The sequence below is a fragment of the Pteropus medius genome, unplaced genomic scaffold (genome assembly GCF_902729225.1).
Source record: "Pteropus medius unplaced genomic scaffold, Ma_sr-lr_union100, whole genome shotgun sequence".
Taxonomy (NCBI): domain Eukaryota; kingdom Metazoa; phylum Chordata; class Mammalia; order Chiroptera; family Pteropodidae; genus Pteropus; species Pteropus medius.
The window spans coordinates 24,352,095-24,379,003 of NW_024347791.1; the positions used below are offsets into that span (position 1 = coordinate 24,352,095).

General features: G+C 32.2%; 1 protein-coding gene across 1 annotated transcript in view; it reads right to left on the bottom strand.

Moving 5' to 3' along the window:
• The window catches only part of EPHA3 (EPH receptor A3), a 324,803-nt gene that overhangs the window by 22,976 nt on the left and 274,918 nt on the right, over window positions 1-26,909 (bottom strand). Inside the window, exons 12-13 of the mRNA XM_039878251.1 lie at window positions 22,655-22,716; window positions 20,806-21,015 (exon numbers count right to left, since the gene is read on the bottom strand). Coding sequence (XP_039734185.1) covers window positions 20,806-21,015; window positions 22,655-22,716 — 272 coding nt within the window. The remainder of the gene's footprint in view (window positions 1-20,805; window positions 21,016-22,654; window positions 22,717-26,909) is intronic.

Sequence of the window (26,909 nt, forward strand, 5' to 3'; positions counted from 1 at the left end):
CCATTGGGCATACTTTCTCTCCTTTAAAGAATTCTGAGAATTAACAGAAGTCAAACAAAGCTTTATTTATGGTGCAAAAGAAAGATAATATTTTAAAATCTCAGCTAAATGTTTTATCTCTGCTACAGACATTATCATTTCCCTTTCTTTGCCCAGAACCAAATTACTAAAAGCACAGAAATGGGACTAAAAAAAAGAAAGGAAAAGAAAAAAGAAAGAAAGCCCTTTCCATGGTAAAAACTTTGTATTTATTTAGAAAATATAAGATACAGATGTATGTCATCTTACTAAGATCCCTAGTTCAAATTAAAATACAGACATTAGTAAAAACAATAGATTGATGAAAACCACGAATACTTATTGTGTTTTACTTCAACCAGGATTAAAATGCTGCATTCCAAAGTCGTTTCATCTTAAGTGCTTTATCACTATTTTCCAGAGAGGAGAGCATTTAGCATGTTTTAATGAAGTTTCTTAAAATAGTGAAATACTATAACGTGATCTATTTTTAGGAAGGACATGGCCAACCCTATGTGTAAGCTTGGAAAGAGAATCTTTTCACATGCTGTTCTGGATACAGACACACATGTTATTAGAGGGATCTCTGCAGCTTTAGCCACTCATCTCTTTGGTGGAAGCTGTGCTCTCCACAGCCTCATAACTTGACTGCGACTCTTGCAGTGTGTTATCAAATGTAACAGATGGTTACAGATTCAGGCAAATTGTTTCTAAAATGATTTTCCAATCAAGGGCTTTCTATTTGCTTTCCTGTGTCTTATTAAAATGTTGAACCCAGACAAAAAGAAAATGTGTTTGGAAAAATATACGAGGAATTGTTTTAATGAAAACACATTTTAATTCTGTCCTTGTGTTAATATGTGCCTGCTGCACACACACACACACACACACACACACACACACACACCACACCACACACTTGTTAGAATAACAATTTCAAACATCAATATAACAATTTCTGTAACACTGGCTGATTAAATAATTCTTACATTACTTTAACTTCAATTGCATTAATTCTTAACAAAATATTTTGGCTCTTAGCTCACTGTGTTACTTTGGGAAAGTATGTTGGCCAAATTGCACAGTAGTCACCTATGAATAGACAAAAGCCTCTCACTACAATATTTACTAACTTTGGAAATGCAGATTATGGCCTCTCCACTTGTTTGTTATTCGAGTTTTTAATCTCAGATTTCCCTTGGCTCCTAACTGTATCAGAACTTAAGTTTCTGGATTTATGCAAAAGTATAAGGAAGTGGGGCGGTTTGATTTTTTTCATTTTATTCCGAACATGTTATTCTAAACACATGAAGAATAAGTAAGTAGCATTTAATTAGCTCAACAATTAAACCAGTTAGCAAAGTTAAATGTTTTCTTAATTTATCTAGAAGTTTCCATTGATCAGCCTTTTAGTGTACTAGTTCTTTTCCTTATTTGTTAATTCTGTTCCATGTTACTGTTTAGTAAGTCCATATACTTAAAAGTAAATATTTTTTTATTTCTCAGTAGAAAATTCTTAATTCATATTTTCCTGTGTGATTCCCATACAACTTATTCTAAATGAACAGCTAGGGCTAATTTGAACTCTTTATTTAAAAGGAACTGTGAATGAATAAGTATTGTTTGCCTTTGATTAATGCTATTGTTAAAGCTCCTAGATAGTTAGTTTTAAACTCTAGAATTTTAACCCTAGAACACTTAGCTCTCTTATTAGAAGATTTTCATTATCCACTTTCAGGTAGTGTTTTAGACTGACTGGCTTTGCTCTGAGAATGATGTGATAATCATAAATTCAAAGACTCTTATCTTGCCTTTGGCCAGCCATCTGGTAAATGATGCCATATATCACTGAGGGATTTAGAAGAGAATAAAGATGATTGAAGATTATATTCATTATTATTTAGGAAATTTTTGTCATTGGCAATAGATTTATGATATACATAAAACAAGCAATAAATTGTCTAATTTTTAGTAGGGTACTCAACATATGTTTTGCCTTTCTTCATTTCTAATCCCCTTCCATTGGTTAACACACTTTTACTATTGATATAAGAGACTTATTAAATGAAGATATAGGGAAAGCTCTTGGTAACTTCAAAGCACTATTCAAAGTTAGCATTTATTGCTATTGTTGCTAAATGTAAATCAAACTAAGATGAATATTATGAAATTTTTTCTTTTCCTATGATTGGCAAAAAGCTACATAAAGTCACTCTGGCTTTAAATGAGAGAAAAGTAAACCGTCATTGCAAACACTTAGTTTGAAATCAAACTACAGGAGAGATTCCAATCTAGCAATATTATTATAGAGTTTGAGGAAGGGTGAATATATATGTTGTCATGAACTTTTTAAATTTAACCTTTTAGTTTTAAAGTCCGTATAGTCAACACTAGTAAAACAAATTCAAGTAGTAGCTCTTTTCCTATTCATTACCATAAATAAAATTAGCGTGCCCAAACTATAATTTAAAATCATAAGACTATGAAAGCTGAATAGATTATAATGAAGAAGATAATTAGCATAAACCACAGGAGCCTATGCTCATTCACTGCAAAGAACAATTGTCTTTTTTAGATATGATCTTGGCAAATGCTCAGAGTAGGCACTCAACAAATGCTCATGGACTTGAATTGTATTCCCTTTCACCTAAATACATGCTATTCTTTTTTTGGAAAGATCTCTCCCTGCTTGAGTTTTGTAACTAATAAACTGCTTAGTTGAGCATTCTGGTCAAATGAGAACTTATTGTTAGAACATTTGAAAATCTTGTGAGCCAAGTTGGTTAGCTCCATCTTCTGTGATCTTTCTACTATTTAATTATCCTGACTAGACTGGGATGTCTGGAGGATTAACTGCCTTTCTTCCTTCATCTTTTCATTCCCATGGTTAAAACAGAAATCTCACTTGTTTCCCAGACGAATGTGTAGTTTTGTTGAGAGAGAATATGATTAATTATTTTATAGACTTAGAATAGTAGATCTCACTAATTTCTTTAATAAGTTTTAGCAGTTTTAAAATACACAGTTCATTTTAAAAATACATTAAATCTAGTTTTTCAGAATATATGTGAATATTAAGTAAGAATAATGAAACATACAGCATAATAATAGCTTTTTAAAAAAATCATTCTATTTTGGATGTTTTCCTCTTTCTCATGCTACTATTTAATAATGCTGTTCCATCATGACAGTAAATATAAGGATTTCTGAACATCATTTTTTTATTGTATTCATAAAAGTATAAAAATATCTCAAGATGTTGTATGGATTAAGTATTTTAGAATTTGTAGAGTGCTATAAAGATTTTTATTTGATTCCATAAACAATATGCATTCTGTATCAACTGTATTAATATTAATGTTGTAAGTACTTTACTAACTTAAAACACCACTAATAATTTAATAAATATTCTTAGTCTATGTACATGAACATTACTCCATTCCACTGTAAGATGAAGATAGGTAAAAATTTAAAATATAAAAAATAATAATGCAGTAAGACATATACTGACTGAAAATATATGTGACATAATTATGTTAAGTAGATATGTCAATTTATGAGTTTAAAATAAAATCAAAACATCAAAAATAAAGTAACATTTATAGCATTGGGGAGAAAAGAACTATAAATTTTAAGTATTAGATTAAAAGCAAATGAAAATAAAATTTAATAGGTATAAAAGTCATACTATTTGTTGAATTCTGTTTGTGATATCTCAAAGTGCAATATTCTAAGAGGCCCATTGGCAGATGGCTAGTCAGTTGCATATATATATATATATATATTTACAATGGCAATATATTCCACATTGTCTCATGCAATGTGCAGTCTGGTATGAATAGGAGAAATTATAAAGTACTTGAGAGGAGCATTCGATCCTCACTTCCAGTCTTAATACATTCTTTACATATCTTGGATAACTTTAAAATAAGGTCTCTCCGCAGTAGCACTATTGACATTTTGGAGCTTATTAATTCTCTGTTGTAGAGGCTGTTCTACATATTATAGGATGTTTACAAGCATCTTTGGCCTCTACCCACTAAATTACATTATCATCCTCCCAATTGTGACAGCCAAATATGTCTCTAGACATTGCCAAATATTCCCCGGGGAGCAAAGTTATCTCTACTTTAGAATTAGTGCTTTAGATGATGTGTGACAAACCTTGATCAGTATGGTAAAATAATTCAAATGAAGTCTAGGATTTATCTGAGATTTTATGTAGAGTTAGTCAAAGTAAACTTTCCCCCTGCTCACCATTCACACACTTTCAATGGATATTTTTATTTCAGTGCTAATCTAGAAAATTTAAGGCCAAGTTCATCAGAGCTAATCTTCTGATATCTGGGTTTTGGTAAATGTAACAACATCTCTGAATTTTTTCCCTCTATTTCTTAATGTTTTATTGTTTTATTTTATTTTTTCCTTCCTTTTTTTTTTTTTTTTTTAACGAAAGGGGGATATCTTTCTATTGGTAATGAAACTTAAATAAGCCTTATAAATTAAGCATCAATTTCTTTATCAGATGATGGCATCGACGACCAAAGATTTTACTAAGAAATGAATGTTTACTCCAAAAGGAAACACTATCTTCTATCTACAGCTACAAAAGCATAAATGTCATTGGTATAGTGAGACAGTATAAAAGTCTTTCAGGGCCCAATTTGAAATGTGGTGAAAGAAGAAGCTGGGCCCATAAATTTTAATTTAGTTACACTTCATGATAAAGTTCTCTCCCTCTGAACATTTATAGATCTGAGACTATCGACATAAAATAAATGGAATATACAAGAGTCTGACTCATTCACCATTGCAGAATTTATTCATACTTGTGCTTCTGATTGAACCACAAAAATTCCTCATCTCCCCCTCCAGCAAATTCAAGCTTATATTCTTGACCTTTTTTTTTCTTTTTCAAGTTTAGAAATTGCTTTCCCAGTTTATATATGGAGGTGTGGACATTTTTAAATTTTAGATGTTTTAAAAATAACTACCGAAAAAACATGGTGGAGTGAGAGATGTCTCCGGATCTCTCCCCTTGAAACAACAATAAGCTGAACACCCAAACTGCACACCAGCACATCTGAGTGGGATCTACACATAGCTACCACAGGTCTGAACCCCGGGTGTCGGGCGGTGGACTGGGACAAATAAAGAAACTGCCTCTTGCAGCTGTCAGAGCTCCTTGCAGGAGGAGGAGGAGGAGTGAAGGTGCGGCAACTTCCTTGATCAGCCTGCCTGGAGGTGCCGGGACATAGTGGCCATCAATAGGGCCCAGTCATCAGTGTAGAAAGCAGAGAAGCAGGACTGGACAGTAGAGAAACAACAGCTGATTTTCAATGGCCCCAGTTCCAAAACTGAGGCTGAGCTGCAGCCCCCAATCTGCAACCCAGAGGGCCCCTCCCCCCATACCCTCCGAGACCGATCACTGCGAGCCCCAGGTGGAGTCTGACCAAATGCTGCCGAGATTGAGTGTACCTCTCCCAGCCTTTGGAGCTCCCTAGAGGAGAAAGGGGTGAGAAGAAGGAGCGGCAAGTTTGTGCTGCCAGTTCCCTGAACAGCTGAGCCTGGGAAGACTGTGGGCTCCCCATGGCTGGCTGGCTGGGTGCAGGGCCCAGTCATTAGGGCAGAGAGTGGAGAAGCAGCCGGCAGAGCAACAACAGTTGATTCTACCAACTGTGGTTGTAAAACTGAGGCTGACCGCAGCCTCCAACCCCGAACGACTCAGAGGGTCCCTCCCCACATATCCTCAGACACTATCACCGAGGAGCCCCAGGGGAATGTGAGCAAACGCTAAGGAAACTGTTAGAGATCCAAGAGGCTTAGATGCCACCTACTGGAAACCAAAAGAAGAGTGACTTCTTTGCAGCAGGCTACAGAGAGACCTTTAGATAATAAATCCTCTTTCTGGATAAAGAACAGAATACACTTCCATTAATGCCCAGGCAGAAAAACGGTCCATTAATCACCATGAACATTTAGGTGACAAGGCATCTCAGAAAGAAAGAGAAAAATATCAAGAAAATGAGCTTACAGACATGGAAATATGTGACGTAAGTGACAGAGAATTCAGGATGGTACTTCTGAAAAAAACTCAGTGAGTTCTGAAATGAGTCATATCAGCAATTTCAGTAATTGCAAAAATAGCTAGATGAACAGAGAAAGGAGATTAAAATCCTTCAAAAGGACCAAATAGAACTTCAGGAGATAAAAAACACACTGCAAGAGTTGAAAAATAAAATAGCAAGCTTGGGAATAAGAGTTGACTAAATGGAGGAAAGGATCAGTGATATCAAAAAAGAAATAAATCGGAAGGAATAAGAGAGAAACCGAAGAATGAAAAATAATGAAAGAGAAATATAAGAACTAGTTGATACCATCAGGAGAGGAAACAAAAATAATGGGAATTCTTGATGGAGAGGAAAAGGAGCAGGGACTAAAAGCATTTTCAGACAAATAGTGGATGAGAATTTCCCAAATCTAAGAAATGAGCAGGAGCTTGGAATTCAAGAAGTTAACAGAACACCCAATTATCTCAACCCAAAAAGGCCTTCACCAAGATACATTGTGTTCAAGTTGTCAAAAATCAATGACAAAGATAGAATTCTCAGGGCGACCAGGGAGAAGAAAACGGTAACATATAAAGGAAAATCCATTAGATTATCATCGGACTTATCAGTGCAGACCTTACAAGCCAGAACGAAATGGATTCAAATATTTAAACCATTAAATGAAAGGAACTACCAGCCTAGAATAATGTATCCAGCTAAGCGCTCCTTTAGATATGAAGGAGAAATTAAGAACTTTTCAGACATACAAAAATTGAGGGAATTCTCCACTATGAGGCCTGCAGTACAGGAAATTCTGAAACAGATCAGTGCACCTAAAAGAAAATAACAACAACAAAAATACATAATTAGGAGTAAAGTGACTATCAGAAAATAGAAGCAAAGGAATGTAACCCTTACTAAGAAGATGGCTTTAAAGCTTAAATAATAAGAGAATTGATATTGCAAGATAGTAATGAACGTTCAGCATACATAGAAACAAATTGAGATAGCAATGACTGAAAAGGGGAGGATTAAAATCCAAATTCTCAAAGGGGAAAGGAGATAAGGCACACACAGAAGAAAATAGACAACTGTGTATATATAACTATGTTTTTCATATTTGTAATGGTAACCACACACCATAGAGTCAGAACTGAAGTATATAATATAAAATAAAAAGAACCAGAGGCAAAACCCACAAAAGCCAACCAAAATAGAGAAAACAGAAACAAAAGGACAAGGGAGCAATGGAAACACCGAGCTACTAGAAAGCAAAAGATAAAATGGCTATAAGAAGATCTCATATTTCAATAATCACCCTAAATGTAAATGGACTGAACTCACCCATAAAAAGGCACAGAGTTGCAGATTGGATCAAAAAACAAAACCCAACCACATGCTGCCTCAGGAAACCCATCTCAGCTCCAAAGACAAATATAGACTCAAAGTGAAAAGGTGGAAAGTGATATTTCAAGCAAATGGCATTCAGAGAAAAGCAGGAGTAGCAGTACTAATATTGGACAAAATAGACTTCAAAATAAAAAAGGCAAAGAAAGATATTAAGAGACACTTCATGGACCAAGAAGACATAACACTTATTAATATCTATGCTCCCAATCAGGAAGCCTGGAAATATGTAAAGCAATTACTAACGGAACTAAAGGGAGAAACAGACAAAAACACTATCATAGTAGGAGACCTAAATACCCCATTGTCGGATTTGGATAGATCATCCAAACAGAAAATCAATAAGGAAATAACATTCTTAAATGACACATTACACCAACTGGACATAATCGACATTTATAGAGCCTTCCATTCCAAAATGGCTGCTTATACATTCTTCTCTAGTGCACATGGAACATTCTCAAGAATTGACCACATACTGGGACACAGACATAGCCTCAACAAATATAAGAGGGTTTATAAATCATACCAACCATATTCTCTGAAACTAGAGATAAATTGCAGAAAGAAATCAGGAAAAACTGCAAATACATGGAGATTAAACAACATGCTACTGAAGAATAACTGGGTCACGGAAGAAATAAAAAGAGAGATCAAGTGATACATAGAAATGAATGATAATGATAGTGCAACATATCAAAACTTTTGGGACACGGCAAAAGCAGTCATAAGAGGAAAGTTCATATCATTACAAACCTATCTCTAAAAACAAGAACAAGCCCAAATAAAATAAACAATCTACCATTTCATCTTTAAAAAACTAGAAAATATAGAACAAATGAGGCCTAAAGTCAGCAGAAGAAAAGAAATCATTAAAATTAGAGCAGAAATAAATACAATTTAAAACAAACAAACAAACAAAAACAATGGAAAAAATGAATACAACAAAGAGCTGGTTCTTTGAGAAGGTTAATAAAATTGATAAACCCCTGGCTAGACTTAATAAAGAAAAAACAGAAAGACACAAAAAACAAAATCAGGGATGAAAGAGGGGAAATTATGACTGACATCACAGAAATACAAAGGATCATGCAAGAATACTATGAAAAAGTATATAACACTAAATTTAATAACCTAGAAGAAATGGAACTATATTTAGAAAAATACAACCTTCCTAGACTAAATGAAGAAGAACTGGAAAATTCAAATAGACCGATCAGCAGTATGGAAATTGAAACAATCATCAAAAACCTACCAAAAAATAAAAGTCCAGGATCAGATGTTTTCACCAGTGAATTCTACCAAATATTCAAAAAAGATTTGATACCTATTCTCCTCAAACTCTTCCAAAAAATTGAAGAGGGGGCAATACTTCCCAACGCATTTTGTGAGGCCAATATTACTCTGATACTGAAACCGGGTAAAGATAACACAGAAAAAGAAAACTACAGACCAATATCTCTCATGAACACAGATGCAAAAATCCTAAATAAGATACTAGCAAACCAAATACAGCAACATATGAAAAAGATTATATACCATGATCAAGTGGGCTTCATCTCAGGGGCATTGGGATGGTTCAACATATGCAAATCAATTAATGTGATATACCACATAAACAAATTAAAAAATAAGAATCATATGATCATATCAATAGATGCAGAAAAATCCTTTGACAAGATACAGCATTCATTTATGATCAAAACATTCTACAACATCAGTATAGAAGGAAAGTACCTTAACATTACAAAGGCCATATATGACAAACCCTCCACCAATATTATACTTAATGGTGAAAAACTAAAAACCTTTCCTCTAAGATCAGGAACAAGGCAAGGCTGTCCAATATTGCCACTGCTATTCAATATAACATTGGAGGTCCTAGAAAGTGCAATTAGGCAAGAGAAAGATATAAAAGGCATCTGAATAGGAAATGAAGAAGTCAAATTTTCACTATTTGCAGATGACATCATTCTCCATTTAGAAAACCCTAAAGACTCCACAAGGACACTACTAGAAACAATAAGCATATACAGTAAAGTCTCTGGATACAAAATCAATGTTCAAAAATCCACAACATTCCTATACTCTAATAATGAAGGATCAGAAAAAGTGGAAAATATTCCTTTTGCAATTGCAACAAAAAGAATAAAATACCTAGGAATATTTTAACGAAACATGTGAAGGATCTATATAATGAAAACTACAAGACCCTATTAAAGGAAACTGAAGAAGTTATAAAGAAATGGAAAGATACTCTGTGTTCTTGGATTGGAAGAATAAACATAGTTAAAATGACAATATTACCTAAAGCATTATAGAGAGTTAATGCAATCCCCATCAAAATTTCATCAGCATTTTTTTAAAGAAATAGAACAAAAAAATCATCAGATTTGTATGGAAGCACAAAAGACCCTGAATTGCCAAAGCCATCCTGAGAAAAAAGAATGAGGCTGGATGCATTGCTCTGCCCAACTTCAAATTTTATAATACAAAGTGACAGTAATCAAACGGCATGGTATTAGCAGCAAAACACACACATGGACCAGTGTAATAGAATCGAGAGTCTAGAAGTAAACCCATATCTATATGCGCAAATAATTTTTGACTAAAAAGCCAAAAACATACAGTGGAGAAAGGAAAGCCTCTTCAATAAATGGTGCTGGCAAAATTGGAAGGTCACCTGCAAAAGAAAGAAATTAGACTGTTGTCTATCACCACACACCAAAATTAATTAAAAATGGATCAAGGACCTGAATATAAGACCTGAAACAATAAAATGCATAGAAGAAAACATAGGAGCTAAACTCAAGGACTTTGGTCTTAAAGAGGATTTTATGAGTTTGACCTCAAAGGCAAGGGAAGCAAAAGCAAAAATAAATGAATGGGACTACATCAAACTATAAAGCTTCTGCTCAGCAAAAAAAATTGTCAACAAGATAAAGAGACAACCGTCTCAATGGGAAAATATATTTGCAAGCAACGCCTCTGAGAAAGGCCTAATATCTGAAATATACAAAGAACTCTTATGACTCAATAACAACAAAAAAACAAACTATTCAGTCAAAAAATGGGCAGAGGACCTGAACAGACACTTCTCCCTAAAGAACATATAAATGGCCTACAAATATATTAAAATATGCTCAACATGCTAGCTATTAGTGAAATGCAAGTCAGAACCAAAATGAGATGCCATCTCACCTGTTAGAATAGCTATAAATAACAGAACAAGTAATAACAAATGTTGGAGAGGATGTGGAGAAAAAGGAATCCTCATACACTGCTGGTGGGACTGCAAATTGGTACAGCCACTATGGAAAACAGTATGGAGTTTCCTCAAAAAACTAAGAATTGATCTACCATATGATCCAGCAATCCCACTACTGGGTATTTACCCCAAAGACTTGAAAACTCATATCCGAAAAGATATTTGCACACCGATGTTCATAGCAGCATTATTCACAGTGGCCAGGACATGGACCAGCCGAAGTGTCCTATGATAGATGATTGGCTAAAGAAGCTGTGGCACATATATACAATGGAATATTACTCAGCTATAAGAAGAGATAAAATACTGCCATTTGCAACAACCTGAATGGACCTTGAGATAATCATGCTAAGCGAAATAAGCCAGATTGAAATCATGCTAAGCGAAATAAACCAGATTAGGTTTATATCCACTTATATGTAGGATATAAACCTAAAAGCATCAAATGAACAGGATAAACAAAGACTTAGGGACATGAACTATGGACCAGTGGTTACCAGAGGGTAGTGGTTGGGGGAGGAGGGGAGAGGTAGACGGGTAAAGAGGGTCAAATATACAGGGGAAGGAGGAGGGCGAAGTGGGTAAAGGGGATCAAATATATGGTAGCTAAAGGAAACTGAACTTTGGGTGGTAATCACACAATAGAATATATAGATGTCAAACCATAATGTACACTTGAAAATTATATAATTGTATTAACCAATGTTACCTCAATAAACTTAATAAAAAAATACCTACCAAACACATCCTTCACTGGGCTATCCAAAAATTTGAGTGTGATGAGACAAAATTGTGCCATCACTTAGCATACTTTTTCTTGCCACAGTAAAACTATTCTAATGAAATTGTTATTAATGAGCTATAACTTGAAAGCATTTATATATCTACATGTAAGCTCCCCAGATCTTTACGTATCTAGAAGCCTTCAGTTGCCTAGAGCAAACCCAGAATCACAGCATAAGAAGTATGTCTAAAAATCTCAATTGCAAAGAGATCACCAATCTAAATTTAACAGTATCAGAAGTTAATGTTTGTCCCCCATATTTGCAATGCTAAACCTAGAGCCAGTTCCTCCAAGTGCTGATGTTTCATCTATTTATAGCTCATTAATTGGGGATGCAGGGAGATTTATAATCATTTGTTCCATTTGGATTTTAAAGTTTAGAGATAATAAGGAGTCTTGATTTCTGGGCTCAGCTTTGACCCTACTACTTAATTTCAGCCGTTTCTTAACCTCTCTTTGCGGATTTCTTGTCATTCACAAACTGAGTGTCGTGGGAAACATAAAACCTGGCTTTATGTTGTCTTATCTGTCTCTAACAGATGTGCTGACTTATGAACGTTAGCTCTTACAACTTTCAAATTTCCATCTTAAACCTACATGAATATCAAAGATGCTGACATTTTCAATGTCAATTATTTTGGACTCTAAAACATGATCCTAACTTTGGACTAACCTGTATATCTATTAAGTAATTTACTTCTATAGAATTCTTACAAAAAAGTTAAAGGAGAAGAATAAAATGGAGCAAGTAATGATGCTAAGATTCTCAGCAGAGGCATACATAACTGCTAAACTCTAATCCAGGATTAAAATAGTCCAAAACCTTGTTCACTTTGGCCAGAAACAGCAGTTAGAGCAGGAATCACATAGTAGACCTGTTCTCAAAAGATCTTGCAATTCAGTTCTCTAAGTTTAATGAATTTAGACAGTTCGAATGAGATATTTGGCTAAAAGCCTGGTATTTTTTCAGGCATTGAAATGAACAGCTCATTTACTATGTGCTAGGGGGTTTCAAATCTTGATTTCTAAAGAAAGAGAGTGTAATTGCTGAACTCTGTGAACACTGAGGCATATCTCATATCTGCTTTAGTTTTTTGCTAATTATATGTACAAATCTCTCCCTGCTGATTTAGGAAATACTTTGCTGATCCACAGTTCATATTGCCTGCCTGTGAACTCTGTCAGGTCATACTTAGAGTGACAAAGGGCTTTAGAGAGTTTATCTTCGTAAACCTAAGTAATTGAGTATTTAACCTGGAAGCAAATATTGGCTTCTTGGGTTAGAAATGGAACTATAGAAATAAATCATTTAACTCAAGGATCCAGTATCTATCTACTGTCAGGAACTAATCTTCAGTCATTGTAGAACAACAGTAGACAACAAGGTGAAGGACGATCCAAGAAGACTCCCAGGGGAAGCGTCTATTCTAATCCTCAGTAGTTCAAATTTAAAAGCCATTGAGAGAATCGTTTCAGCAGATGTTTGATTGCCACAGAGATCAGAGATGAATGATCTCCTACGTAGCAAAAGCCCACTCCTTGAACTTTTGAGATTTTTCAATATTATGAGAATAGCTTAAGAATTTCTTGAAATACAAGAAAATCTTCACATTGCATTCTAGGTAACTCTATGTCTATCTAGGAAATAAAATACAAATAAAGAACATTTCTGTTACATTGAAGCTTTACATAATACAATATAAAATTAGGTCATCTGATATATAATGTCTATGCAACAAAAGCAATGCAAACATTTAAGGATAAGGCTAAACATATATCCTAATATGAGTATAGGTACTTTCAAAATTCAATGAAGTTTTAAATGCTAAACTTTTTGTTTTATATATAATTAATCCCTTATTTATTTTTTAAAGGTCATGGAAATTCATTTGAAAGTCTGAATTTTAAGCACTCTGAACACAACTTGCCAAGGAAGCAATATTTTAAACAAATAAGTCAGAAAGGTCTATTCAATATAGCAGGGGTATTATATATTTATAATAAAAATGATGAAATAGAAATATGTTTATTTTAGTAATCAATCAAAGAAAAGTTCATAATTTGAGTAGGCTTGATTTGTTTAATATTATAATTAAAAGTAAGGAAAACTGAAATAAGTTGAGAATCTCATAAATATCTGTTGCGACGTTTCTGATTAGACATCATGCCCATGGTTCCCTTGTATATCTATGTCTGGTAAATAGCTGATTGAAATATGGAACAATTCCAGAGCTATGGCTAACAAATGATAGAAATGGATCTGAACCATAACATGTAGAAGTATGGTTAAAAAAGGGTGATAGGACAGGAATGAGTCAAATTATTAGCCATTCCAGACATCCAGTGGTAAAATCGGATTAGGGTGTCATGACTGCTGTCCCCTCCAATCCCAAAGGGATTTGGGGCTGATCAGTGGCTTTAGGGTACATGGGAAACACAGTGTATGCTGTGTCATCACATATTTGAAAAAGTGGGATATTCACAAGTGAACTGTAAATAATTTCAGAAAGTGATTTTTACTAAGCTTCCAGGAATCACAACACTAAGGACTGTATCAGTCACCGTTAGCCTGTTTTTTTTTTTCTAAAATAGATCATTAATCTAATTTGTCCACTTGAAAAGTGAGCCTGTTGGAACCAGAGCAATGATTAAAACTATTTTATTAAATTGAAAATTAGTTAAAGGAAAATGAATCTGGTTGTCTAATCTTGATATATCCATTATTTGCTCCTTCATGTTCACCAATTCTCTGCTCTAACATCATTTTATCAGGGAAGACTTTCTCTGATCATCCTAAATTAACACCCCCTGCACACTGTCCACATTCCTTATCTTCTCTGCCTTGCTATGCCTTTACTTGTTTGCTTATCATCTGAATTTCAAACTAGAATGTAAGCTCATGAGGTCAGGGCTTTGTTTTATTTATCTCTGTATCCTCAGATCTTAGAATAGTGCCCAGTATATCGTAGGCACTAAAATACGTGTTGAATGAATAAATAATGAATTTTAGAGAAAATAGTTTCTGCTAGAGACTGTGTATATTTTTACATTCAATCTCCTCACTCACTCCTGTGTTCTACTCCAAAATTATAGTTGTGATTTTTCCCCATATAAATCTGGATAGATTATTTTCACATGTTAAAATGTTCCTTCTACCCATCTCTCTGAAATGAAAAATACTAGAGTTCATTAAATTTTAATGCAACATTGATAACTGAGATTACTAAATCTTCTAAAGTTTTCTGATTTTTGAACATGTGGCTTTACTTTGTGAAGCTACATAAGGCATATTCAAACTCATCATAAGAGAGTAGGGAATAAATTCATGATTGACATTATTTAATTTTGTTTGAAGCTTAAAATACATTACTGTATGAAGGCTACCGATTAGATATTTACTTATTGCTATATTTTCATTCATGTGTGAATGACATGTGATGTATATTATTAATCAAAAAAAATGTAGTTGTCTTTTTGTATCTCACCAGTTTTTGGTATACGAAGTTTTTAGTCTTGAGATCCTGCAGAGCAAAGGCTCATATTTTCTGTTCTTGGAATGAAGTTATCTTAAACAGGTGTATTTAACCACTTAGATTTTAACTTCTTGTTTAGCCACTTTTTAAAAAAAAATCTTGAAAATAACATTGGATAAGACAAAGCTGTCCTAGAATATTTCTGGCACTAACTTCGCAGAGTCACAGAGGTAAAAAATTAAATGTTATTATGTAAAATAAAGTTTTTTTCTCCTGTTACTTAACACACAATGTCTATGATAACTTTTCACTTAATTTTATTTTCTAAAAATTAAATAAGGTGTTACATGGCCATTGGACAATGTGAAAAAAGGCAGAACATTTTCATCTAATATAAAAACTGAATTGGTTATCGCTGCATATGCATTTTCTAAGCAGAAATAAAAAGAAAAATATCTAATAGTGATGAACATAACCCAAACAAATCATTTGGTTTTCTCAAATTTTTCAAATTAGTTTACATGGTAATTATGCCTCTAAAATGAATCTGGGGACTTGAGAATTAGATTTGTTTTATGGAACACAAAATATAAATAAGATAAAGTCTGCATTTTTTTCTGACATTCTCTAATTTTGTGTAAAACAAGCAAATTGAGCACTATTATGTTAAGATTTTGTATATCATCTATTTCAACACATAAATATAAGAATGCTCATTTGCACAGATGCATTCATAAATAAAAATTGCTAACCTATTTAAAATGAAATTTGATAAGAGGAAAAATTGAAAAATTATTCAGCAGCAAAGAGTTGTCACCAGTAATATCATGGTTCTATTAGAATGAAATAAGATAAGTAGTGCAGTGAAGAAAAGAGGAAACATGTCATAATTCTACTTTGAAATTAACATGATGGGAAACCAAAGAGAGAGAATTCATTTTTTTATTTGTTTTTCTCAATTAAAAATTCTTTCATGGTTTTTGCAGAGCTAAATGCTCCAATCACATTCATCCCAAGTAAAACCCTGGGCCTTCCACGACGATTTGCAAGGTTTCGTATGCAGCTGCAGTTATGCTTCAAGGCTTTTCTTCAACATGTTACATCATGCAGTGTCATAAGACAGATTCTATATCATTTAATAAACACTAAAATACTTATTCAGATTTTAAGGTGATTTTTTAAAGATAAAATATCTATAACAGAGGTTCTCAAGATGTCATCCAAGCTTTCTGGGTGTCACTAAGAGCCCTTCCGACGGTCTGCAAGATTGAACTACTATTTTCATAATAATATTAAATAAAACATTATAGCTGTTCTCATTCTCAAAACCTCATGAGTATACAGAGGAATTTTGCAAAGGTTACAGAATGAATAATAATATTATATAATGGAACGTGTCAGTGTTTGGAATTTCTGCATAACTCAGTAGTGAGAAATGAGAAATAACAAGAAGTGAATATTGAAATTAATTCTGTTTTCCTATCTAATATCTTAATAAAAAGGAGAAAACAAAAAAAAAGGAGTATATTATTACCTTAGCTGACTCTGTCTTTTCAGACGTACTATTGAGGATATAAAGAAGAAAAACTTATAATACACTTAAGACAGTACCAAAAACACATAGAGAAATGTCTACTAAATTGTTTTAAGACCAAGCATTTTCTCAACTCTTCAGATGCTCCATCCAGCTTAAAAATTTTAAATAGAAATAGTTCATATAATTTCTATTCTGCTCTTCTACTCTGCCTTAGAGACCACGGAGATGTTTTTAAAATGAGAACAGTAGACACCATACATTCATTCAGTGTTGCTGAATCAAGTGCCTTTCATAATTCCTTATAGCTAAAGCTGAACAAGTGGCTCCTAGAGCAAATTAAGACAGAAACATCACTGGAGGCAAAAATGAGAAAACTAAAGTTATTCTATTTTAGGTACATCATCAAAAGGCAGGATTCCTTATAAAAGAAAATAATTCTGGGAAAAATAGAGGGCAGAAGGAAAAGAGGAAGATCAAATTTGAGATGGATTGACTCTATTAAAGCAGCCATAGACATGAATCTACAGGAGCTGAGGAGGACTGTGGAGAACAGGACAGTGTGATTACCACTTATTCATAGGGTGCTCAGCAGTAGGAGTAAATTAACCACTCTAACACACACATAAAGGCAATACCTTTCAGAGGCAATTGGGAAAGTTTTAATACATTAAGGAAACAAATGCTAGTTTCTGAATTGAAGTGATACTAGGTGAAATGTGTTAAGTAAGTGTGACTAAAGTAACGTGACTGGTAAAGCAGATTAACCAGAATGTGTTTATTCAAAAAGAATGACTTGGTATCCACATTCTTAAATGTTTTTCTGAAATAACTGTAATTATAGCATGCTAAGTCAAATAAATAAGCCGGATGTCTAAACTGGATAATACTGATTTTGTTTTAAAAAAAAAAAAATAGACTTTACTATACAACAATGTGCTACTTCTCTTATTTATTAACTATAAGCTTACTGAAACCAGTGATTTCATCTTAGTCAAGTCTGCTTCCCAAAACACTATATACTTAAAAACTTCTGAATGATGGTATCATTCATTCACATTTTAGTTTTAAAGATAATTTTAAAAGGGGAACTCCCAAAACATTTTGTTCAATAGCAGTGTTCCTGCAGTAATTATAAGTTCCCTAGAGACAACTTAAGATGGTGACACTCATTTAATTGTTTTAGTGTGTTGGTTTAAAAAACAAAATAGCAGTCCTAATACTTTATAAGCATACTTCATATTTTAGAGTACATTATAAAATTATTGCATCAAACAAGGCTTATTATGGAAGACTAAAAGAGAGTGAACACGAAATAGCTATTCATTGGTAGTGAATGAGCCCCTTTGGTCTGTGTGGTTTTTAAGGATCTTCCAAGAATGAAACATAAATGCAAATAGCCTTTTGTACTTTCACTTCATAAATGCTAAAGAGGAATTTTGACACAGCAACACCTCTTTTTTTGTACTTCTGGATCCCTTGGTCCTGAAAAATAACAATCAGTATAAACAAAGCTCTGAAAGTTAGCCCAAATTCTCCAGGGAGCAGATGGTCTAGATTTGGATGGGTCTTTCAAGTTTCTACAAGAGAAATCATTTCTTTGAGTACCTTAGAAATCAAGATCGGTATTGAGAACAGGGTGCCCTCATTTAAAAATGTGATATGGCATAGGAATTAGAAGCCAACTGAATTATCAGAAATTGAGTATTACAAATAAAGGCCTTTTTTATCAAATATTTTTTTATTAAAACTGGAACTATTTCTTGGATAAAGTTGTAACAACAAGGACAATGCCAGCAAGAATGATACTTTTCATGGAGTATGTTAAAAGTTCATAGCAGCAGAAGGTGATGAAAGATATCTTTAGAATGCAGAGTAGCAGTGAATAGAATAAAAAGCATTTCTGGAGACAATATGCTGCATATGTTGTTTTCTGGGATGATAATTTAATCATAAAAATGATGCTTTGCTACAGAATGTTGGCTGACTAATTTTTTCTTGAGATCTGAGAAAGAGTACTAAAAAGCACAAGATATTTACCCATGTTTTGCAATTCCATAAAGTTTTCAGAGCTGTGTAGTCATAGTCGCTGTTATAAATTAACTAGCTGCTAGATATAAAATTGTCTTTTATGTCTCTTGTTCTTAAACTCATGAACTGTATCCCTAGGAATACAACATTTTTATGCACAATACAGTTAAAAAATACTTAGATTAATGAAGACAATGAATCCACTGTAGAATCTAACTGGAAATGGGAAATGCAAACAAGGGTGTAATGTATGAAGACATAAGGAGGGTTCCAACACATGTAGGAATATCTCTGGAATATTGTGTTTCTGTATTTCTGTGACTCTATCACTATGGTGTTTTTTTTGTAGATGAAATGCAGTTTGGCATATGGGTCTCTTTCTCAGAGTGTGGTATTGCTACCATGTGACAATCTTGGTGGTCACTTAATGGAGTTGTTGAGATTGGTAATTGCAGAAAAGAATAAGTTTTTTGAAAAAATTTTAATCAGGAATTAACTTTTAGAATTAAACAAGAAGAAAACAGCAGAAATTGACTAAAAAACTAGGCCATTTTCTTAGCTAGTGAGAATATGGAGGAACAGGCTTCTTTATATTGCATCTTGCTACTAGGAGTGAAAATCGATAACAAACTATAATGAAAACAATTGGATGATTCATACTTCAAAATCCTTACATAGTTGCATGTATTTTGACTCAGTAATTTTTTAATTCTAGAAAATTATATTGAAGAGATAATCATGGACAGACATGAACTATATATCAGAATGTAAATCACAGTATTGTTAATAATATCAAAACATTGAAATTCTGTCTAATAGTAGTTTGGATAAATAAATTCTGTACATGAAAAAATAGAGTACTATACACTAATGATTCTGTAAATACATATCTATTATCTAGAAATTTCTACGTTTTTTATATTAAGTTAAAAAGGGCAGATTATAAAACAACATTAAATTTATATGTAAAAATACTCGATTTATTGACAAAAGGAAATCATTTTATATATGAATATATGTATAGCATGATATTATTTTGGGGAATTATATTCACAATTGGTAATCATTTACAGATGAAAATGTGTAAAATTTTTCAAAAGGATAACATTAAAATGTTAAAGCTGGTTATCTTTGGATAGTATCATAAGTAATGAATATTATATCTTTTTTTAAATATCCTGCCATGAAAAAAAAATTACCTAAAGAAATACGATTTTAAAGAAACCTGCCAATAAATATGTAACAAAATAATCAAATATAGTTTGAATTAAAAGGATACAAATTGAAACATGTAATTGCTCACAATAACAACTAAATACTAAAAATAATAATAATGTCTAGTTGTATCATGAGGATAGTGAAGTGCACTTTTAAAATAGCAGAAACTCTTTGACACAGAAAATCCACTTTTAAGAATACATGGTTGGTAAATCATCAGACTCATACAATTATAAATACAAGTGGATCATTTACTCATTTGTATAAAATAATGAAAAACTAGATATAATAATAATTTGCCCACTAATTAGAGGTTTGTTAAAAAAAATGCTACGACCAGAAATTAAAATACATCAAACTGCTAAACATGAAAATAAAGATTATCAACAGTAAGCTGTAGTCAGGTAGTATACTACTAAAGAGAAAAAAGGCTAAACATTGGTATTATAAATAATCCTATTCTAATCATGTATCCACGCATATGTGTGTGTGTATATATGTGGGAAAATCTGGAAAAATTCACTCACAAATTTACAAATGTTCTTTGTGGGTGGCGCAATTATGGACGACTTTTCTCCTTTTTATTGCTTTGTTTTGAAATCTTTATAATACAAACATGTGTAGCTTATGTAAATATTAATTTAAAAATGCTTAAAAACTATGTATAATTGGATGAGAGTTCTGATAATTTATCCAATCTACTTAAAGGTGGCTCAACCATGATGGAAAAATAGTAAATATAAAAATATCAAGACTTCAGACATGTGAGAATTTTGCTGCCTTTTTGAGAAAAGCAATAAAATCATTGGGATTTCAGAATTAAAATCATTACCAGCCTCATGAACAGTGATCATCTATTTTCCCAGATATGTAACAATATTTAAATGTTAAAGAATAAATTTCTTTTTGGAGAAGATGTAAATGACAAAGCATTGTGAAGAATGATTTCTACCTACTTGCAAATCAACATAATACAAAGTGGAAAATAGAGATAAAAGGAGAAAACAAACTCAGTTACTCACTCTTGTTGTGTAAGCAGCTTCTGGGTCATCTTCTAGAACACGTGAAAGTCCAAAATCAGAAACCTTACACACCAAATTGCTGTTGATTAAAATGTTCCTAGCAGCGAGGTCTCGGTGAACATAGCCCATATCTGAGAGGTACTTCATGCCAGATGCTATCCCCCGAAGCATCCCCACCAGCTGGATGACTGTAAATTGGGCATCATGTTTCTGGGAAGTATTTCAAATGTACAGTTAAGATGTGCTGCTATTTCTTAAAGATATATCTTGGTTAAAATCTCACACACTGAATTGTAACAAGACCAAGTAGGTACATTCTAGGTCTAAGTACTCTAGCCTAAAAAGATATTCGAATCTGAATGGATACAAGGCTAAAACAAAAATAGCATAAATGCTGAATTACTAAATACTTTGTAACAAGAAGAATCTTAATATTCTTTGTCTAGAACTTTCTCAGTGTTTATTTGGCTTACTAACACCTCTTAATAACTTCAAGAACAGAAAAATGAAATGGATCCTGTGATTATTTAACTTTTTTATTCATTTGATTCTTCCTTCTAGGTTCCTGTATAATTCATTAATTGCTTCAAATAAAGGTGATGTTACTTATTTATTACAAATAATTAGTTCAAAATTAGTCAGAAATATTTACTAATATATAAATAGATGTTTTTCTACACAACCCTGAGTTATGGGTCACAAAATAGAAACAGGAGATAAAATTAGAATCCTGGATTTAGAAAAAGCTTCCACTACTTGGATTAAAATAAAAACATATGGTTCATATGATAGATAAGCAAATAGATGGATAGATAGATACATACATATATAAATAGAAAAATCTAAAATTTCATATGTAGTTATATCTATGCAAACTACTTTAAAAATATATATTATTATTGTTTTAATTATCTAATATGGAAAATGTTTCTGAAATATGTTTGTGAAAATAATTGCTAATAAAATTTATAATGGACTCATGAATATTAAAATTAAGAATATCAATTTTCATTCATATAAAATTTAGAATTTTCTTCCATGATAATGAATTGTAGTATCTATCTATCTACCTATCTATCGCCTATCTATCTATCTATCTATCTATCTATCTATCTATCTATCTATCTATCTATCTAATCTATTTATCTATTTATGTATCTATCATCTACCTACCTACCTACCTACCTACCTACCTACCTATCTACCTACCTATCTATCTATATATTTCTACTTACATAGTGCTGAAAGCACCTTGAGGACAGGGTCAATATATTTTTTTATTCCTTGCAGTGATTGGTGATTGGCCATGTCTCATACTCTATAAACTTTTTGTATGTTTCTGAACATATTTGTTCTAAAATGATATATCTGAATTGAGAATACTTTGGCATTATATAGCACAAGCTTACTATCTGAGTGGATGGCACGAGGTGAGATGGTCTTCTATCTTATAGCAGTTGAGGTTACTTTATATAAAGAAAAGAGAGTCTTTCCTACATCAATGTTATGTATGTCTTACTTTAGGACTACTTTTTTTTTTTTTTACTTGAACCTATGTGAGTCCTGGCACTACAAAAAAGCTGAAGACAATTGCACAAATTTGTTTTAAAAATATAAACCATTTACATTTAGATGCTTCAAGATAAAGATTCAAATTTACAGTCTTCCTCTTGCTACTTAGTCCCAGAAAATTTTAGTTTTACTTTAACCTTTGATTACCTAATTGTCTGGCAAAATATCAGAGACTGTCTCCAACATCATTTTTAGTAATTTATTCCATATTTATATATGCATGCATAGATAGAGAGAGATAAGAGATCTACGTATGTATACAAAATCTTCTACTTACGCGTAAGAAACTGTCCAAGGAACCATTTTCCATGTATTCTGTAACAATCATAACTGGTTTACCTAGATATATGGTAAATAATAAATATATAATCATCAGTAGTGGTCAACAAATATGCAATAAACATATATAATACTTTGATACAGCCAATGAATTAAAAAATGTAAAAACTTTCCCTGTTTTCCCAATTTTGTAAAGTTGCAATTAAAAAGAAAAACTAGACTTTGATAGAAAATAAATCACTTTTTAAAAAATTAAAGATTGGTTTTCAGAACAAGAGCCCATAACCTATTATATCTAAATTGGCTTATTTGTCATGGCTTTTCTAGAACAAAACATATAGCCCTTTCTTCCCTTTAATTGCATCTTAGCTGATTTACAAAATCAGGTATTTCTGCCTTCAAGCCCTAGATAGAGCTGGGAAATCCACAATCATTTGTACTCTCTACAGGTATTTACCTATGTGCTAGTTGTTCTCTTGTGCTGGTTAGTCAGAAGCAGGTAAATTAAAGTCTCTACCTCAATGGATTTTATACGTGAATTATACAAACAATTAAGACTAATAATTATAACAATTTTATCTGTATTAAAATAACACATTAGAAATTATAAAATGCATGCTATGTTTAAAAGGAAAATGAAATTAAAATGGCTGTTGGCAGTAATTTGCAATAATCATTTTGGAAATACATAGCTTTAAATACCATTAAACCTTTTAACAAATATTTAGATATATTTATATAGCACTTATTATGTACAAGATGCTGGTTTAATTATTATATATATACATGAACTTATTATTATCATTTCCTTTTTATACAGGAGAAAACAGATATACAGAGGGTAATTAACTTATTCAACATTATACACTAATAAGTTATAAAGCTAAGAACTGTAAGCTTATCACAGTATTCTGTGACTTTTGGAAATTTGTACTGAGGGAAACATCTAAAATATGAAAAAAAACATTAGAAATAAAGGTGCTAAATATACAGATATATGTAGATCTACTAATAGAACAAATGTTTAACTATAGGTAATAATATAGGCAATCGTTGGGTATCAATTCTATGGATTTTTCTGAATTAAGATGACTGAATACTGTAGCACCTTAGGCAATTGTTACAATATAATGCTATGTGAACAAAGTTGAAAATATAACTACATATGTTATACTAACAACTTGAAAAATAAGTAATGCAAAAAACCAGATTTCTAAAAGAAAATGACATATAAAAAAGGATATTTTTTATATACAGGAAACACTAGTAAAATTTTTTCATGTTTAGAATAATACAACATTACATTAGTACTTGACATATAATACATCGCTTTGTCTTCACATCATTTTATGTTGTGGTAATATGCATTATTTCCGTTTTACTGTTTCCTCATATGAAAGTGTTGTGGATTAAAGAAACTTGCTGAGGTCACATGATTAGCTAGTACTCTAGCAGATATCCCAGCATGGTTGCCTTTGATTTCAAAGCCTATGTCCTCTTCTTACCCAGAAGATCTGAGTTAAGTCTTAACTGAGTACTGATGGAAGAGCGTGAGCAAATAATAGATTTTAAACATCCATACACGCCTAAATGTAGAGTGCACATAATTTTTCCTCATATGTTCCTTCTATAGCATGAAGGTTAGTTTGCCATTTTGATGATAGAAAATAGCTTCTTTTGATAGCTTTTTTTTCCACAAGTGTAAACTCTTAATTCATGCTGGTTGTGAATTGTGGCTTAGTATTGTGAAGATTATACTTGCTACATTTAGTACTTAAATGTATCCCAAGCTATATGTCTTATTTTTTAAAAGGTGAGAAAAATTATTTAAATTTTATAAAATTTTTCAGATAATTTTCATATATGTAACAATTAATTGATATATCAATCTCTTTGTCTTTAAGACGTTGATTTAGCTATATATTTTGAGTAACACATTATATATCTAGTTAATCTGGTACTGTCTGAAAAATCGCTTTAGCCAAAACCTTAAGCCTCCAGAACTTGCTTCTTCAAAATTCTAATTAAGCTATGACTTGACAGTATTAAGGAGGAAAGGGAAGCTTCAACATTTATCCTGAACTGGTAAATTTCATGCCTAAATACTGGTCCCAGAGACCTGATCTGTAAAGAAATGAATAGATGAATAAATGAATTAATCAAATCCTGAATATGCATGTTCTCCAAAAATCACTATCAATTTCTATGTTCCTTCCCTAAATACAATTCTAGGAAGAATAATATCTAATAAAATTCAGTGCATATCTTGAATGTAGTCACAGATATTCTGTCTCATATAGCCAACTCTCAGTTACAGTGGCCAGTTATCGTGTTTGTATACAGTACTACCCAGACCTTTGCTTATCACTCTTTCCTTCTGGCTCCCAGCCTTATGACCATTTCGTTTCTTGTTAGCATGTCTAGCAGAATGTTTAGCAAGGGAAGTAAAAGTAGCTGAAAAATCAAACCAGTCAATTAAGTCAAAGCCCCATGACCATTCAGAAATCAGATCAGGCTGCATTTAGCTCTATAATTTAGGTATTTATAAACACATCAGTTAAAATGGGCAAGTCTGAAAATGTGCTTTATATTAAGTTTGAAGATTTAGCAAACCTAAATGTACAGACAAAGAGTAAATAGAATCAAAAATATTCTACCTTAGAAAGCAATATCTTCACTTAGTTTCCCTTGTGATTTTGATTATGATAAATAGGGTTAAAGGAAAAGAGACGGCAATGGTAGTGAGAACTAGTTCTAACATGCATTCACGTAGTTGAAAATCATTTATAAAATGGCAGCATATTATGCAATGGATTTCTATTTCTGCATATTATGCAATGGATTTCTATTTGAGTTTGCATGTTTTTTCATACGTATTTTGACTTTGAAGTGACATTGTTATCAAGAGCCCATACTATTTACTGCCTCAGAATCCTAAAATACATCTGAGTATACACACTAAACTCAATGAAATTATTGCTAAATGACCGACTGAAATGAAATTTCATCAAAAATGAGCAAATCAAAATTTGCAATGGAATTTTGCATTGGTTCTTAAATTTATTTGTGAGTATAGATAAAATCATATTTTTCATAACTAAAGGGTTTAGGAAAACATATTAGTCTGTTACAATTTACTAATTTCCCCAACTATCCCAGTGGCTCAGAGATATTACTAACCATTGAACCACTGTTTGATGACAGAAAAAATGTGATTCAAAATATGTAAGATCCAGGTTTAGCACTGTTTCACCACAACCTTCTTAATCACATTTTCTATAAAAAGAAGAGTAGGATAATGTGATAAATATATAGTCATACATAAAAATTTTTATTGCAATGATCAAATAAGTGTTACTTTAGATTAAAATATTTTCATGCAAACATAAAAATATTTATCAATTATTAAATAATACAAGTTATTGAAATTTAATTCCTTTCCAAAGGAAATACTTTTAACACCTATTAACATTAATTGTGTTTTACATACTCCATGTCTTATTTTTAAGGGTCTTAATCACATTCTAATACATAAATGTGATTTATAAAATCAAAATATTTGACATTAGCAGCCCACATTCATTTTTAGTATCCTTTAACCAAAATCAAGGTGTAAACAAAAAAGCATATGCAGGAGAAAGAAAATTGAAGAAAGCTGACAAAATACGCCTATTTCCAGGAAAGAAGACTTGAATTACCTTTGATTAGAAAGAAAAAGTTTCGGTTTAAATTTTTATATTCTATACCAAACTGACTGATAGAAATATTATAATGCACTGAATTAGGAGTATATTTCTGCAGCTTTCCATTTAAATTATATGAAAATGCAGGACAATCTTTTCCAAATTTCATTTTAATCAACATTATTCATATTAAGAATGACCCCTGTGCTATCCTCTGCTCTATAAATTAATGAGTTAATGAGGGCAGGAGTTTTCTTTATTTTGTCTATGGTTCTGAATCCAGCATCTAGCAGAGTGCCATTTACAATTGATCATATCATATCTATCACTTCAGGCTATTTAAAGATAATCTGTCCTTTCAAAATCAGGCTAAAAAACACTTTCTCCAAGTCTTTCTTAACAAACCATACTCAACTTTAACATATTAAATGCTTTACACTCAGCAGATTTAAAAATTTTTAAATTTATTTTTAATTTGAAATAAAATTTAATATCTTTAAAGACAGGAAGAATATTTTGTACTCTCCCTTATTCCATCCAGAGAAGATTTGTATAATAAGTGCAAAATAT